General features: G+C 45.5%; 1 protein-coding gene across 2 annotated transcripts in view; it reads left to right on the forward strand.

Moving 5' to 3' along the window:
• SERTAD2 (SERTA domain containing 2) overlaps positions 1 to 16,218 on the forward strand; it is a 112,599-nt gene extending 96,381 nt beyond the window's left edge. For both annotated transcript variants that reach the window (XM_043917655.1, XM_043917654.1), the window contains exon 2: positions 10,963 to 16,218. In XM_043917655.1, the coding sequence (XP_043773590.1) occupies positions 10,967 to 11,920 (954 nt within the window). In that variant the 5' untranslated portion in view covers positions 10,963 to 10,966 and the 3' untranslated portion in view covers positions 11,921 to 16,218. The remainder of the gene's footprint in view (positions 1 to 10,962) is intronic.
• Positions 16,219 to 17,039: the final 821 nt, after the last annotated feature.

Genomic DNA, 17,039 nt, shown 5'->3' on the forward strand with positions numbered 1-17,039 from the left:
AAACAAAAAACCCACCATCACATACCTTTGGCAAAGCATTTGGTTTCAACCCTAAGCCTTTTCCCCTCTGACATTGTTTATTAAGGGTCTCTAGTGTGAGCAGAAAAACAAGGTATCTTTGGGGAAAAGATAGTACAGGAGAGTTGAAATCAGAATCCCATCCAAGCAATTATAAGTACTGGAGAAAAAAAAATGTTTTCATTATGCACGGGAATGGGGGTGGGGCAAGGCTGGTTGGCCTTTACTGGCATATAATCTTAAGGGAAAAAAATTCAAATCTAAGAATTCCTTCCCTTAATGATAATGAGGCTTTAGATTCAGCATGCTAAAGCTGAGTTCCTGACAACACATTAGTGTGGAGTAGCATCATAATTTTAATGTCTACAATAATATATTATTTATAAAAATATTACAATGGTTCATATTTACCAAGTTTCCTATGGAAAGATTGGTGATAATAGTTCTTCTGTTATGAACATACAGTGTCATAGAACTTCAATACCTCAAACAGTGGTGTAATATGTAATTTGCATAGGAATAATTCCAGCAAGTTATACAATCAGCTTGCTTCATGATCTTTAAGGTTACCAGTGTTTTATGATTTAACGGCTCCTCCCCAATATTCTTTATGAAGTTTTCCCAAAAAACTGCCAGAAACCACTTCTGTTCAGTGTGGAGGCAATTTTCTGTTATTACAAAGCAATTGGATTGTTGAAGGCTTTTCTATCCTAGTAAAATTCCTCCTGCTAACCTTGAGACCCATTGTGTGGTTGGAGATCACTTTAGGACCCCCACTGGAAGTTCTGAACTACTGGCTTCTCCCAGGCCGCATGTTATGGCTCAGGGTGTGTGTTTGTGGTGTGTGTTCCTGCTTCAGGAGTCCTCCAGGGATTTTAGTCATGGGTTTTGAAACATCAGTGTTACTTATATACAGACAACAACCTTTTCTTTATACAATATTTCCAGATTTTGAACCATAGCATAATATAGTGTGGTCTTGGCAGGGCTCTTGGCTTGCCAAGCAGTGTTCTATGGAGACCTGAATTCGGAAACAGTCTTGGAAATGTGTATACTTTGAGAGATCCGTAGATAGAAATTGCGGTGAATAATCAGAATTCTGGAGTGCCTGTTGCTCTCCTGCGCCCCCTTGTGGTTATATGTGATACTCTCTTTCATAGCTCAAGAGGAGCTCCAACTTGTCGTGGGCATGCTTGTTTACAAGAGCTTTCTTCTGTGTAAAATAGCCTATCAAGTTAATATAATAGTTCTCACTGAGGGTATAAATAGTTTATTGTGTTTGTTTGATTTTTTTATAATTTGTAGAATTTTAAAAAAAAGTATTGATGTGTGTGTACATGTTTTACCTTTTTCTTATGGAAAATTCCAAACACACTCAAAAGTAAAGAGAGTACAATGCATCCCCTTGTGCTCATCATCGGGCTTCAACAGTCATCAATATTTTGTCAGTCTTGTTTCATCTTCATGGACTTTTTTTCTAGAGTATTCTAAAGCATATTCCAGGCATGTAATCATTTTTTTTTTTTTCCTCATCTTAAATTTAGAAACTGTATAATTGGGCTCAGTCTTTTACTTTAGGTGTGCAGTGCTTTTAGTCAAAATTGTAACGTAAACTAAGAAAATTGTAAACATCCTCAGTATCTTTGGAAGGTGACTGATGTCCCTAGCTTCTTAAGAGTTAGGTCTAAAACCTAAAATTCCCAGCTGGCTGAGGAACCAGTAAGACTGGATATTAGAAATATTTTCTAGTCCTTAACAGTTACAGTCTAAAAAACCCTTTTTTCTTTCCAGATGTTTATTAACAAGGTCATAATTTATTCCTAAGAAATATTCACTTGAAATATTATCTCTCAGGATTTGTTTACTAAATGCAGTTAGTTATCAACATTTGAAAATGTCCTTTTGTTTTTCCAAGAGGAAAGGTTATGTTCGATAAACCAGTCAGAAACCGTCTGCAATTTCAGAGAAGTACATAAAAGTCCTAGGAGGGAAGGCAGGAGTTTCTTACAGTGCAGACTTGAGGAAGACATCCCCAAACAGTAAAAGCTGTTATTTTAATTGATTTCGAGGTTGACTTCCTGGCCGAATTTCGGTTTGTCTCCAGCCTTTAAGACGCTGTCGAGAAAGCCCGGGGATTGTCTGCCGCGGGACTCGTCCGACTGGAGTCTGATCGCGGATGCGCGGCCGCGCGCTGCCCGCGGCAGAGCGCGCCGCCGGGGGAGCCCGGGGAGGCACCTCCGCAAACAGTGGTGTCGGGTTACAGCCTCGGAGCCGCGCCGAGCGCGCCTAACTGGCTTGATCTAGTGACTGGCTTCATAATTACATTGCTGATTTGTTAGGGAAGGCTTTGTCTTACTTAGCAATTAGCATGGATGTTACTGCAGGGACCTCATCCTGGATGAGTTTGGGCTTAAAAAAAGAAAAAAGCTTCCCCGATAGGGGCAGCTTTAGGGGTTCAGTTACTCACCCTCCCTTGTCTTCTGGGAGTAAACACGCAGAGGCTTTCTCCCTGTTGGAATTTTGCCCGTGTTTCTGCCATTCCCGGAGGCCGGAAGCAGTCGCTTTGGGGTCTGCAGGCAGCCTGGGGGAGTGCTGACCCCCGAACGGCCTCCCGGAGCCTCACCACCCGGTACTGGGGGAACTGCACGGGTCACAGTGCAAGGAACACCCCCGCTGGAAGATCCTTGCAGGCACCCTGCTTTCTTTTTTAAATTAATTTATTTTAATTGGAGGATAATTACAATATTGTGATGGTTTTTGCCATACATCAACATGAATCAGCCATGGGTATACATATGTCCCCCGCCATGCTGAGCTCCCCCTCCCACTTCCCTTCCCACCCTATCCCTCTGGGGTGTCCCAGAGCACTGGCTTTGGGAGCACCCCACTTTCTATCAGCTCTCTCCCAGATCTGCCAGCACCACCACCTCCTGGCTTGTCCCTTCAGGGTGTCGTGCCCCACCCCGCGGCTTCTGCTGTCACCTGGGGGAGGAAGGGTGTCAAAAGCATAGCCATTATCAGATTCCTGAGTGTTGGATGTTTATTACGGTGTAATATTTTAACAGTGTAGAAAGTTGTCTAAGGGAACCTGGCTTTCCCCGTGGAGCAAGGATGGGGCCTTTCCTTCCTGGGCGGTGCTGTGTGACCAGCTGACAAAAGAGCTCTTCCCAGAGTTAGCCGGGGGCTGGTGGCAGGCATCCTGGTCAGGAGCAGGGACTCTCCACTTGGACCACCTCAAGAGCAGGACCCAAAGCACACCCTAAGGCAGGCGTCAGGGAGGAGGAGAGGAGAGATGAGAATATTCTGTGTTTCAGAGATTGTCTTACCAGCATTTGTAGCCAGCCTCTCTCCTACTTGAGAGACTGTCACCCACTCAGTAGTTTTGCCAGGGGCAACTTCTTTCTTCTTCCACTGCCCCAGAAAGAAACTGAAAGCGTGAGTGTGTTTCCACTTACAGGACTTTGGGTTTGGCGGCTCAGGATGTCTGAGTGAGGAAATACCCTCTGCTAGCCTGCTTGAAGACACGCGTCACACATCATAGCTTCTTTTTTCTTCAAACTGGGTAGCTCTATAGGAAAAGTCATCATTCTGAGTCATTAGCATCACTGTGAACGCCTCGTTTTTATGATTTTTAGTGTCAGCATGGGTACTTCTGGACCCTTCAGCAGCCAGTAGTCACACCAGTGGTCACACAGGATGGTGTGGTTGAGGAGACCCGGGCCCCTTATTAGGAGCCTTTCACCTGAGAGCTGTTAACTAGTGACACGGGCATACAGAACGTGCACAGGTCCTAAGTGTGAGGCCAGTGACTCATCGAAAGCAGGCGCCAGCCTCTTCACCCTGCTGAGGGCGTAGAGCGAGACCCGCTCCCGGGGAGCCCAGGGCCCCACTAGGAACTGCCCTTCCCTGACGGCAGACACCAGGGCTGAGTTCTGCGCTGTTAACTGACTGTTGAGACAACATGTCACTTAATCAGGAAGCCCGCTACACTCCTGAGAAAGGAAAACCCTGGGTTTCTACTTGTCACTTAGTGGTCCAAAAGGAAATTGGAACAAGCTCCTGAAAATGTACACAAGGTACAAACCATCCAGCCTTGAGGTGTTTTAAAGTAATAACTTCCAGGATTCTCCCATGTGCCCCGCCTCTGTGTGTGGACGAACAAGTGTGTATGAGCATCTGGTGGTGCAGAGCTGGGAGCCGTTTCCACGTCTGCCATGGTGTGCTGGCCACCTGCCGCCCCTCCTGGCTGCCTCTTTGATCATATGGTCAGTCTCACCTTCCCCAGTGATTTCCTCCCTTCAGAAATTGGAACTAAGCTATCAGTCCCCTTTTAAAACACCCTTTGCAGCATTAATTCCCTTGGATAGTGAGTAGGATTTTCCTTCTGGAGGGTTTTCCTTCTGTTTGGGGTGATAACTGTTTGGGGGATAAACTGGGTTAAAGTCTTTTGCATCTTTTTTTGACCCCCGCTGAGTCAGAAAGCCAGCCCCCGTGGTGGGCCGGGGCAGGCTCTCAGTTTGGGCCTCTCACAAGCCCCAGGGGTGATGCTGCCCTCAGGGGTCACACACAGACCCTCCGTGCACCTATCAAGTCAGCCGCCCCCAGGCTCTGGGCCTCTAGGAAGCACTAGTGGTCACAGTGGGCTGCAGGTTAAAGCAGTGGGTTTTGTTGTTACTAGTGGGGATGACAGAAGTGGTGGTTTGCAAAAGCGGATTTAATATTCTTAATTTTTAAATCATAATTAGTTCGTGGGGAACCTGGGGCTCAGCCATTCGTAGACAGCCTTTTGGGCTGGGGTTTTGTATGGAGCAAAGCAGCTCTCTCGCTGCAGCTATTGAAAGCAGCCCTGGACACAAGTGTTTGTAGTATTAAAATAAAGGAGGGGGAAAAGAAAATTGTAACATTTATTTTGACAGTTCAAATAATATTAAAGGACAGTGTTTTAAACAGTTTTTCCAAGGCATAGCTTTAAAATAATTGAAAAAACACTGAGTTTAAGAGAACTTTTTTGATTGCTTGTTTTTTCTTTTTTTTTAATGTTTGCGTCTTTTTCCTGTAATGGTTTAAAAATGTAAAAGCTATGAAATGCTCCTTTTAACACACGGGTACTATTTCAGTTTCTCTTTGGACCCTGGGCACAAGGCCTCACCATTCACTCTGTGATCACGGTAAGAAGAACGTAGGCCCCAGTGAGCTGGTGGTGTCGCATCTATCAGTCTGAGAAACTGAGTTTTATCATTAAAATCGAGCTTAGGACATCTTACTTCTGCATGTAGTCTTTCTTTTTTGATGTCAGTTGCCATCACAGAGCTACTCATTCTTTGTTTCTTTACCTGCTTAGGCACAAATAGGGAAGCAGTTTAGACTCAGATTTAATCGAGTAAAGGTATTCTCAGGCTTAAATATGAAATCGCTGGATGGAGAAAAAAGGAAGTCGTGGTTGTCAAAATGAGGTCCCTAGACCAGCATCACCTGGAAGCTTGCTGAAAATATCGATCTCTGTCCTCCACACCAGACCAAATGAATGAGGATCTGGGATAGTGGGGGGCGGGGTGGGGAGCATTGTTCCCGGGCCCCCTCTGTGAATTTGATGTTCACCCAAGTTTGAGAACGGAAGAGTGGGAGAGGCAGGCAGAGCTTTCTGAATACAGGCTCCTTGCCCACCCTCAGCGCCTCGGGTCCCGACGGATCTCCTTACCCAACGCCTGCCCCGTACAGCTGTGCCCTCTGAGGCTCCTTCACCCTTCCCCTTTGTCATACCCTCCCTTCACGCCATGTTACACTCAGAGCCAAAGACACACGTCTCTGTTGTTGTTTTACAGTCCTTCTCTGGCTGTCCCTCAATGTCTTTTCTCATTCTTTCCATTTACTATTCATCCAGTCGCTATTTCTGAAGCATCTTCTGTGTGTCAGGGACTGCCCTACCCTGAGGATACAGAGATGAACAGAACAGTCTGAAACCCTCAGAGAGCTTACCGTCTGGGGTGGGACACGTACACTGAGAGGCAATCCTGCCTTAAATATAAACCTCAAATCCTGTCTCCGGAAGTCTCCCCCCAGTCACCCAGTTTGTACTGATCTCTGACTCCTGACTGTGGGAGTCATTAGAATTTGGAATTGCAAACCCCCAAGTAAGTAATATCTTTTCCTGCTTCTCTGGTTCTTTCTCTTCTGAGGAATCGCCCAGTGACATGTTACTGTTGACCATCTGCCTGGGCAGATTTGTAGCATTTGAGGGCAGGGTCCTTCCTAGTGAAAGTGACTCGACTGAAAGCCAGGGTTGGTATCTGGAGAGTTTTATTCACTATTAAACTTCCTGGAAAACTCCCGCAGAGAAGTGTTCATTTGTATTGCTCCCCATGAGTTTTTGTTGTCTCTTTTCAAAACTTAGATTGCTGCAGTTAATACTTGCCAAAATTTATGTTAAGCAAATCAGAATGTTAGGGGTTTGTTTCTAACAAGTTTATTGGGGAGGGAAGGTATTTTGTCCTGAACTGTATATTAAGAGCCAGTGAATATTCAGTAAAAAGAGTGACTGCGGTTAGTTTTAGACCCCTTGAGGTGGGCAGGGAAGGGGAGGGAGCACCCACCTCACTCCTCCATGTCAGGGTCTCTAACCAGTCCTGAAGTTCCGGGTGCCCGTTGAGCCTTCGGCTGAAAGACTGGATGGAAGACACGGGCTTTGGGCCTGGGTCTTCACAAGTCGAGGGAGGAGGCAAAGTGCGGTGCTGAGCCTTGGGGGTAGCCTGGAAACCAACTTATCACAAGCTCCTCCTCTCAGGGAACCACAGGCTACCACCCGGTGTCCAGTCCCACTGCCAAGGGGCCTCTCACGCAGGAACAGCACGCACCTCCTGCCGCCCCCCACCCCAGTTACCTTGAAGCCCTGAATGTCCTCCAGCTACTGCTTCATCTTCACTCTGCAGCCAAGTGGGGCCTTTTAAAAGGTCACGTGCCTCTCCAGTGGCCTGAAGAGCTGCTGCTGTTGTCTTAGAGTGCCTGAGGAAAAGGCTTTGGGCAGCCTGGCCCTCGTGTTTTTGAGAGGCTTGTCTTTTCTTTGAATCGTGCCTGCTCCGTGTTCACACAGCTCCTAGTGAGGGTCCTTCTCACCTCCCTCCCACCTCCCAGGAGTTGGAGGCCTCTTCTGAACGTGGGCAGACAAAACTCTCAACAGCGTGTTAAGCAAACTTTGGGAAAACTTTTTTTTCTTTTTTTTACAAATTTTAAATTAAAAAAAAATTTTAATGTTACTGTTCTACATAAGAATGTGGGTTAGATTTTTTACCATGTCATTTTTCACTCCTTTTTGTAAAAATGTAGATAGAGTTCAGATTACAAATCAGGATTGTGTGCATTTTGCAATCTTACTGGGTGTGTAGAGCAGTTTGCCTCATAAAACGAAATAGAAAAATGAAGGCAAACCTGCTTTGAGAGATACTCTATCACAGGTCCTTATTTACACATTTGAGAAGCATCCAAGATTCAATTCGTCTGCCTGTTCCTGCTCACGGATTTGGCTTACCTGGGTCCTCCTCCTTCCCCTTCCAGACAGCATTACAGATGTCTTATCAGGCTTTCCCTAAATCATTCGGATCCATATCATATCCCAGAGCTGTGACCAGCTTTGTTGTTGTTGTTTAGTCGCTAAATCATGTCTGATTCTTTGTGACCCCATGGACTGCAGCACACCAGGCTTCCCTGTCCTTCACTATCTCCTGGAGTTTGCTCAAACTCGTGTCTGTTGAGTCGATAATGACCAGCTAGATCATTCTAATTGGAAATCAGGTGCTTCTCACATTGAAATCTCTCCGAAAAGTATCTCCATAGACCTCCTTCAGCCACGAGAATTTGGCTAACCATGCCTGTAGTACCATGTGCTTTTTAAATAGTTACGTTCTATGTGCTTGGTGATTATTTCTAGAGAAATGTGAGTTATTGAAAAAGTCCTGTTGTTTTTTTCCTGGTAACAGTTCTGTGTGAATGACTAAAAGAAAGGAAACGTCTGCGTTGTCTTTCCTGAGTGTTACTTCTCCTTCAGGGAGCCAGTAAACATTTAAAGTAGCCATGAGCTTACATACTTGTTTTGAGGCATGTGTTTAGTTTACATTTTGGGACAGTGCTTCTCAAACTTTCTGTGATGAAAGACCATCTTGTTTGTGTTTTTCCTCTATGGACTAATACTTTAGTAAAACCTGACAAAAAGAATACTGGAAAAATAAAATGAGTTATAAGGATGTAAAAATATAAGCCTCATTTTTAAAAGTTTTATTTACAAAACATAATTACTCTGTAAATCTCCATAAAAATTTCTAAGCAATACAGAATCTCTACTTACCTCATTGTGAACCAGTAACAGTTTGCAGACTGGTTCCATCTATGGATCACACTTTGAAAAACACTGTTTTAAGAGAGAGGGAGAGAGTGTGTGTGTGTGTGTGCGCGCGCGCGCACACACACACACTTGTGTACTCTCACACACATTTGGGTGTATTAGGTACATTCAAATTATAGTGTATGACATAGGTTATATAACTGCCTTATATGATAGTTAAATGCATTTGGTGAGCCCTTTGGTAAAAGCGGGGCTTCCCTAATAGCTGTTGGTAAAGAATCCACCTGCAATGCAGGAGACCCTGGTTTGATTGCTGGGTCAGGAAGATCTGCTGGAAAGGGATAGGCTGCCCACTCCAGTATTCTTGGGCTTCCCTTTTGGCTCAACTGGTAAAGAATCCACCTGCAAAGCAGGAGATCTGGGTTCGATCCCTGGGTTGGGAAGATGCCCTGGAGAAGGGAAAGGCTACCCACTCTAGTATTCTGGCCTAGAGAATTCCATGGACTGTATAGTCCATGTCACAAAGAGTTGGACACGACTGAGCAACCTTCACTTTCACTTTTTTTCCCTTTGGTAAAAGTAGAGTTTTTCTGGACATGGCATTAAATGCTTAAATTGTAAGCAAATACAGATGGTATATACTTGAATACAGTTATCTGTTTCAAAATACAGTTGTCTGGGAGTACTTCTGATGGATAAAGTAGAAAGTGTTTTGTGTTGTGAAATGAAGTCACTTCCTCTGTGATTCACACTCAGGTTTAAATGGGCACAGATGCTTTAGATAGGAGATGGCCTATGCAAAGTGTGTATACAAGTGAGACAGCACTGAGCAGTAGGAAGTGTTGCTGTCATGTGAAGCATTAGATAAGCCCTTTGTTACTATCATACCTTCTTTGCCTCAGAGAACAGTTAATTATGGGACTGGTCTTTGGTCCTAGTGATTGACAGCCATTTTCTTAATGTTTACGAAGTGGGGGGAAGTGTTTCCTATAAGTAACCCCACATTCTTTATGAGCGTTAACAAATTCTCAGGCTGATTCTGACTTGATGGATTGCAGTTGTCTTCATCCTCTGCTAGAGACTGAGGCCCATGAAGGCAGCTACCCGGAATGGGACTTGTGTGCCAGGCTCTGTGTCCACCTGCATGTTTAGCCTTCTTCCACAAAGCCGTAGAAGGAAGTTTTATTATGGTTAGCCTTCTCCCTTTAGGATGAGACTCCTGCTTTAAAATGATAATGAGGTGTAGGAGAAGTTGTTCAGCCCCTTGAAGACCAGGCTTTATTCCTGTGTGGGACGACCCACTTTCTGGCAGGGTGCCCAAGACAGCGTAAATGCGGGATGAGTTAAAGGATTGAAGGAGGTCATTCAGAAAAGGTCGCCTTTAGAAAAAAATGCTGGGTAACTGCAAAGCACTTTCTTGTATGTGACATCATCAAAAAGAGTGAGTGGCCTTGAGGAGAGCATTAACACGCTCCTCTGGGTAAGCATTGTAGAGGGGGAAGGGAGCAAGCCACGGGCCTAGCTTGATTAGAAGCATGTCTCCGGGTCGGAACAACGACACAAGGACAGCTTTCTTGGTTAAATGGTTATAAAGTGGGGTCTGTGAGACACAGACCGGTGGACTTGTGATTGCTTGGTTTAGATGCTAATGTTCTGAGGGGAAGGGCCAGCTGCTCTCCAGAAAGCACAGGCATATGGGGGTGTCTTCAATCAGGACAGAGCACATGAGGAGGCTGCCATGTCAGGCAAGGTGGGCAGGAGTTAAAATCCATTCTCCAGTGCTCAGGGTCTGAGATAGGAGGCCATTGTCTCTTTGAAATCAATGCAGGAATCACAGTAGGTATTTTAAGAAATGTATCCAGTACCCAAACAACAATACTTATAATCACAGCAAATTTCTTTTAAATTAGTTCAGTTGCACTCAGGTATGACAGCCTGTGATGAAACTGAGCCATGGAAAAACTTGGATTGGGAAATTCTCCACTTGATTCTCGACAGAAAAGCGATGGCAGCTCCATCACTGTGGTCATTTAATACAGCCTAAGCCCTTCACCACATGTTACCAGTCAGAAGGGCTCTGTGCGTGATGGGGAAAAAAGCAGTGTTTTGAAAGCATATGTGGTTCTGCCAGAACTGTACAAGTTCCCCTTTTTCCAACTGTATTCTTTTCATCATTCCAGCTGTGTTCAAGCTGTAACCTATGACACCTTTACCTGTTTAGGTCATAGCATTGTCAGTATTTTCTTGGGTTTTAAAAATAGATCTGTTGGAGGGAGGGAAGTTGAACCTGCTTGGTAACAGGGTAGGTAGACACAGGCACACAAGCGAGAAAGTCAAAATCACGGTTCCCATGGTAATGTTTAACTTGTCTGTGTCGTACACATTTCTCAAGAAATACATTCAACAGACTACCCAGTGATAAAAATTGCTCCACCGCCACACAAAGGTAGATTTCCCAATGAATTCCTCTGTTGTAATCAGCCCTGGGCAGGGAGCTCATGTCCTGAGTCCTGACCTCTGAAATCAGCATCTTTTTTGAAAACGGGAGAGGGGGGCGGAATGGAATTCGTTTCTGTGGGATTGATTCCATCTCCTTCCTTTCTCCTTGGCAGATATATGTTGGGGAAAGGAGGAAAACGGAAGTTTGACGAGCATGAAGATGGGCTGGAAGGCAAAATCGTGTCCCCGTCAGACGGTCCGTCCAAGGTGTCTTACACCTTACAGCGCCAGACTATCTTCAACATTTCCCTTATGAAGCTCTACAACCACAGGCCCCTCACCGAGCCCAGCCTGCAAAAGACCGTGCTCATCAACAACATGTTGCGGCGGATCCAGGAGGAGCTGAAGCAGGAGGGCAGCCTGCGGCCCGCGTTCCCCGCCTCCTCGCCGCCCGCTGCCGCCGCCGCCGCCGACCCGCTGGGCTCCAGCTCCCGGGAGGCGCCGCCCGCCTTCAGCCAGCCCGCTCCCGCGCCCTGCGAGCTGGGCGGCGCCGCGGCCCTGGAGGCCTGCCTCACCCCCGCCTCGCTGCTAGAGGACGACGACCCGGACACGTTTTGCACTTCCTCGCCGGCCGCCCCCGCCAGACTCGCGCCTCCCGCCCTCCTCCCGCCGGAAAAGGACAGCTTCTCCTCCGCCCTGGACGAGATCGAGGAGCTCTGTCCCACATCTACCTCCACGGAGGCCACGGAGGCCGACGGCCCGAAAGGGGACTCCTCCTCCAGCGGGCCCGGCGCGCCTCAGAGACCCGAGGGGCTGCAGGACGGCGGCCGGCCCGAGGACGCGAAACTGATGGACTCGCTGCCTGGCAACTTTGAGATCACCGCGTCCACGGGCTTCCTCACAGACTTGACCCTGGACGACATCCTGTTCGCCGACATTGACACGTCCATGTACGACTTCGACCCCTGCACGTCCGCGTCGGGGACCGCCTCCAAGATGTCCCCCGTGTCGGCCGACGACCTCCTCAAGACGCTGGCCCCCTACAGCAGCCAGCCCGTCGCCCCGAGCCAGCCTTTCAAGATGGACCTCACGGAGCTGGACCACATCATGGAGGTGCTGGTCGGGTCCTGAGCCCCCGGGCCCCCGCACCTGCCCCCCACCCCCCACCCCCCGCACCCCGACAGCTCTCCGCACTGTGCATGCACCCTTGCTTGCCTTTTTCTGAGAAGAACATTCTACAAAAGGATCACACTAGTTTTTGCTTTGAGCAGAGTTGGAGTGCCTTCATCCAAGTATGACCACTTTTAATACGCTTTTCTTGAGTGGTTCATCAGAGACCTACTACCCGGGAATAAGAAAGAATACATTTGAAGACGATGTGGCTGTGTTGAATGACAAAAACAGTTCAAGTGAAGCACAAGGAATAAGTTGGGAAAGCTGTAAATTGCATGTGCATATTTGTCTATTTTTTCTATAAGTTTTATTGCAAGAGGTAAAAAAAAAAGAATATATATATATATTATTTAGATAATCTCAGTACCTTTTCTGGCATTTTCGCCCTGTATAGGTTGACTTGGCAATTCAGCCTTTTTAGAGGCATTAACTACTCCTCTTAAGTGTTGCATTTACATGGCTGTTTAGAAACTGCTGCCCAAATTTATTTTATATTTTTGTACAGATTCTGCAGTTTATGATATTGTTTTTCTAAAAACAAATGCTGTTTATACATATGAGATAGCTATTTTGATAGGATTTGCTCACATAGTTCCTGCAAACTTCAGATGTACAAGTTGCACTTGTACTTTTATAGAGTTGTAATGTTTTATATGTGTTTGGTGCAAAGAGAAAATTGGATCAAATCAATCTGCAATTGATGTCCCCAGATGCAAACACACACACATACACACACACAGCGCTTTAAAAAGGGCCAGGAGATATCACACCCAAATTTCATGAGCACTGACCCCCTGGCATGAACACCCGCCAGCACTGTGACTTCCAAAGCCAGAGCCACGTGGGCTCATCAAGCTTGCATTAAACAGTTGGCGGGAGGCAGCCATGGAGCTTCCAGTTTACATGATGGTTCTCTTTCGCTTGCTGTCTGAAGGGGAAGGCTACCAAGTACTCTTATTTATGCCAAGTCTGCGCTTTTAATTGTTTTTATTTTTTTTTTTAAACAAAACCCCAGATCTTTCCCTTTTTGGCATAATTTTTATGAAGACCTGAAATTTTACAAGCGAACAGAATTTTGTGAAAAGCGACCAACCTCTTCATGGAACTAAACCCTATCGCAATGCTTAGGGCTCACCGAGAAGGAACTCTTCCCCCGGAAGGCATCCATCATGTTGCTCAGTTGTCTTTTCCGGCTTCCCTTCCCTAGAGCTTTCATTCCCTCTGTTGCTAAGTGCTGAAAATGGCATCTTCATGATCACCACAGTGAGCCTGACTCTCCTCGGCCCAGCCTGGGATGCCCTCATGTGACACCCATGGCTCTTGAACCTGGAGTTGGCCCCATTACATCACGGCCTCTGATCTGGTTGCTTTCTTGAATCAACTGCTTTAACTTCACTTTACAAGGCTGTTTTACCCAAATACACAGACAGGACTTTCTATGCATGTTCCCCTCTCCCCCTACTTTGCCATCTTCTCTCTGCCAGGAGAACTAGCTTTTTATTCCTAGTGATGTACTTTTAATTTTAAAATGTTTGCGATGTATCATGCTTGTTGCCGAAATTGTTTATGGCCTTTCTGTTTCAGTTTTTTCTTTTCTTCCAATGGTACTTTAGCTGGTTACAACCTATATTGTTGAAACGCAGATGGCTTCTTTAGGAATAACTTTTATATTTATTTAAGAATTTTTAAATTATGGGATTTGTGTTGTTGTCGTTGTCTTTGTTGTTTGGTCATTTGTCAATATTCAGTCACCAATTCTGCTCACTTCTTGCCATGGATAAAATTGAGTCTTTCTGGCCAATTAAAAAAAGACAGCTTTATAAAATGGCACTTTAAACAAGCCATAGATAGTTATATTTTTATAATGCACATGGCAAAGCAAATACATTTGTGATGAAGGAACTGCTCATCTAAGCAAAAGATTTGTGTATGATATGATTAAATCTTTCTACATTCTGATTTACTCCCCCCCACCCCAGCCCCCACCCACCCACCTAAATGTGTTTTTAAAGGCTAATTATCAACTCATTCAAGCAGTGAGAAACCGATCAAATTGCACTGTTCTCCTCTGAGCACCCTCCACCAGACACCTCTTACTACTACAGATGTGTCATTCCCTGTAATAGGACCAGGGACCATATAGTTAAGGTGAGGGTTTTTGTAGATGCTTCCATTGTCACTGTACCTGTCCATTTGAAGGGCTTCCTTTTCCTGTAGAGAACAAGACCGCCCAGATGCCATGCTTCTGCTAGCTGGAGGACCTGGCAAACCCTCCACATGCCGCACACATACACATACGTGTCCGTGCACAATAGTGTTGATTATCCCGGACAATAACAGGGTAAGGCGGCTGATTTGCCATTGTTAAAAACTGATTGATAGTAACTTAGAACAACTGTACTTTGGTTGGATTAGCAAATCGTGTGTTTAAACAAGTCCCATATGTTGGGCAGCAGTTCAAATAAGCATTGCGAGATGTTGCCCACACGTGGTTCTCCCCCTCTCCCGCATTGGTAAGGCTGGGCTTCAAGATCAAAACAAAAACCCCCAACAGCAGCATGCAAGTGCTTTTTAACTCTGGACACCCTTGCCATGAATTCTTGGTATTCAAGGTCTAATGAGGAATAACATGGGAAGTTAGTGGCCCTTTTTCGAAAGGACAAAACCACCTAGTGTTCCAGTTATCTTTGTGTCTTATTTTTACAAAGCGATGTCCCAACAGGGAAGAACGTGAGCCTGTGTGTGATCTCCGAGTCCCAGTTCAAGCGTGGGACGTGCGTCCACATGCCACCCGGCGGCAGTGCCTTCCCCCTCCTGAAGGACACCATGTGGGTTTCAGAGGCAGGCAGGCAGTGTGAGGTGCCTTTACGAGAGCGACATGCTGGGTGGGGCTGGGAGAGGACAATTATTGACAGTGATGTGCAATGAAGTGACAAGATGAGAGCAGAATAATAAGAGCTTTGAATTTGAAGTGATTTTTTTCATAAGTTATTTATTCCTTTTTTTTTTCTGTGTAAATATATTTATTTTACTGTGGAGCTCTAACAACATCTGGATGGTAACATGTGCAGAATGTAAGTAGGAATGTATTCTCCTGTAGGAATGTCAATCTGTACTAGAAGGGGGTCTGAGCCAGACCCCTGGGTCTTCTCATCGTATGCACAGTCCACATTCATTTTTACTCTCTCCTGTAAAATATGGGTCTATTTGAAATATGCAAAAGGTATGGATGAGGAATGTTTTAATACCTCCAAATTTTTAAGAAAATCAAGCATCAAAGGGTTGATATTTTTAAACTTTTTTTAGTCGCACTTTCTCTCTATGACAGAAGGGGCAACCACACCACTGACACCCTCGTTCACACCAAAGGGTGAGAACTAGCCAAGCCACCTCCACCAGAGGACTGTCTTTCTTAATTGTGCTGTTTATTGCCATAGCCCCTCAGAGTGTCCCAACTGCCCTGAGATCAATCAAGGAAAATTTCTTAAATAAATAAATTCCAAAGAGCCAAAGTGTCAACTTACGGATCATTTTTAAAGCTTAAATTTATTAACCACCCTTGGTGGTAAATAATGAATTATGAATCTGCAGGGCAGCCTTCTCAGATGACAGATTGAAAAAAAAAAAGAAAAACCAACCAGAGAGAGAGACTCTACTTTGTGCAGCGATTGTTGTTTTCTATATGAATTGTCTTAATTTAAAAATCTTGCTGTTACAAATTGGACCTTTATACACTTTCTGAAAAGAATTGAAAAGAGCATCTTTAACCTTTTCTGGCTGTAAATGGTTAACTTCCTGTAACTGCCAGTGGCAGTGAGGTGTGTGCGTCCTGCTTATGTACAATTGTTTTCAGGGCTTCTGAGAATGAGTCTAAATGGTTCTTGAAAATTAGACAGGATCAAGTACTATTGCAGACAAAGCCAATAAAAATTGTGGATGTCTTTTGGGGATAACAAGTTTGGAAGAGAAGTGCGGTCCATACAACCAAGATTTGGAAAAGATGTACATAGCAACATGTTTGGTGCATGGTTTTTGAGGAGGGCTTTTGTCAAAAAGGAGGTGTAACCTTTCCCCCACAGACCTGAGAGCTGTGCCTTTTCTATGCAATATTACAGACGTTACATCAGAACCCAGATGGTTGTATTCACATGTAGGTTTGGGCTGTAATCTGAACAATTGGACAGATTAAATGTACATGGAAATGAGCAGTCTTACTTTTGTAGTTTTATATTATACAATAAACAGTTAAAAGATGAGAGAGGTGTGTTTGCAGTTTCCTTCTGCCTGGAGTACAACCATCTCATATGTCACCGTCTGCCCGTGTCAGGGAACAGTGCCCCCACCCCCACCCCCCACTGCCTCCGCTGAAGTTGGTGCTATCACCCTCTCCCTCCGTCTCCATCTCAGAAGCACTTTTCTCTGTTGGTTCTCCCCCTGCCTTTGGGTGCTTCTCAAACCTCCTTCTCCAGCTCTTTCTAAACATTGGGTTTCTCCCAGGGTTCAGTTGGTGACCAGCTCTTTGCCGAGCCTCTACTTCGCTTGTTTTCCCAAGGGTTCCTAATCCATCCAGGACTCTGAAAACTTATTTCCAGCTCCTACCTCTCTCCCCGCTTCCCTGGTGGCTCAAAAAGTAAAGAATCTGCCTGCAATGCAGGAGACCCGAGTTCCATCCCTTGGTTGGGAAAGTCCCCGAAAAAGGGAATGGCTATCTACTCCAGTATTCTTGCCTGGAGGATTCCATGGACAGGGGAGCCTGGTGGGGCTACAGTCCATGGGATCGCAAAAGAATCAGACAGGACTGAGTGACTAACACTTTCACTTTTTCACCTCTCTCCCAAGCTCTAGACTTCAGCCAAGCTTTGCCATCTCATACTTAGTGCATCTAAAACAGCCTCATTTCCCCAACAGGGCTGGTCCTTCCTCTTTGGGCCTCTGTTTGGCCTCATCACCCTTCTCCCAGGTGTATTCCATCAGCTTCCTTTCCCAACCTACTATAGCTTCCACTTCCCCAGCTCAAGCCGTCTTCCCCCCTCACCTCCAATTATTGCACCTGCCTCCTAGCTGCTCTTCACCGCCG

The sequence above is a fragment of the Cervus elaphus genome, chromosome 11 (genome assembly GCF_910594005.1).
Source record: "Cervus elaphus chromosome 11, mCerEla1.1, whole genome shotgun sequence".
In the NCBI taxonomy this organism is placed as follows: domain Eukaryota; kingdom Metazoa; phylum Chordata; class Mammalia; order Artiodactyla; family Cervidae; genus Cervus; species Cervus elaphus.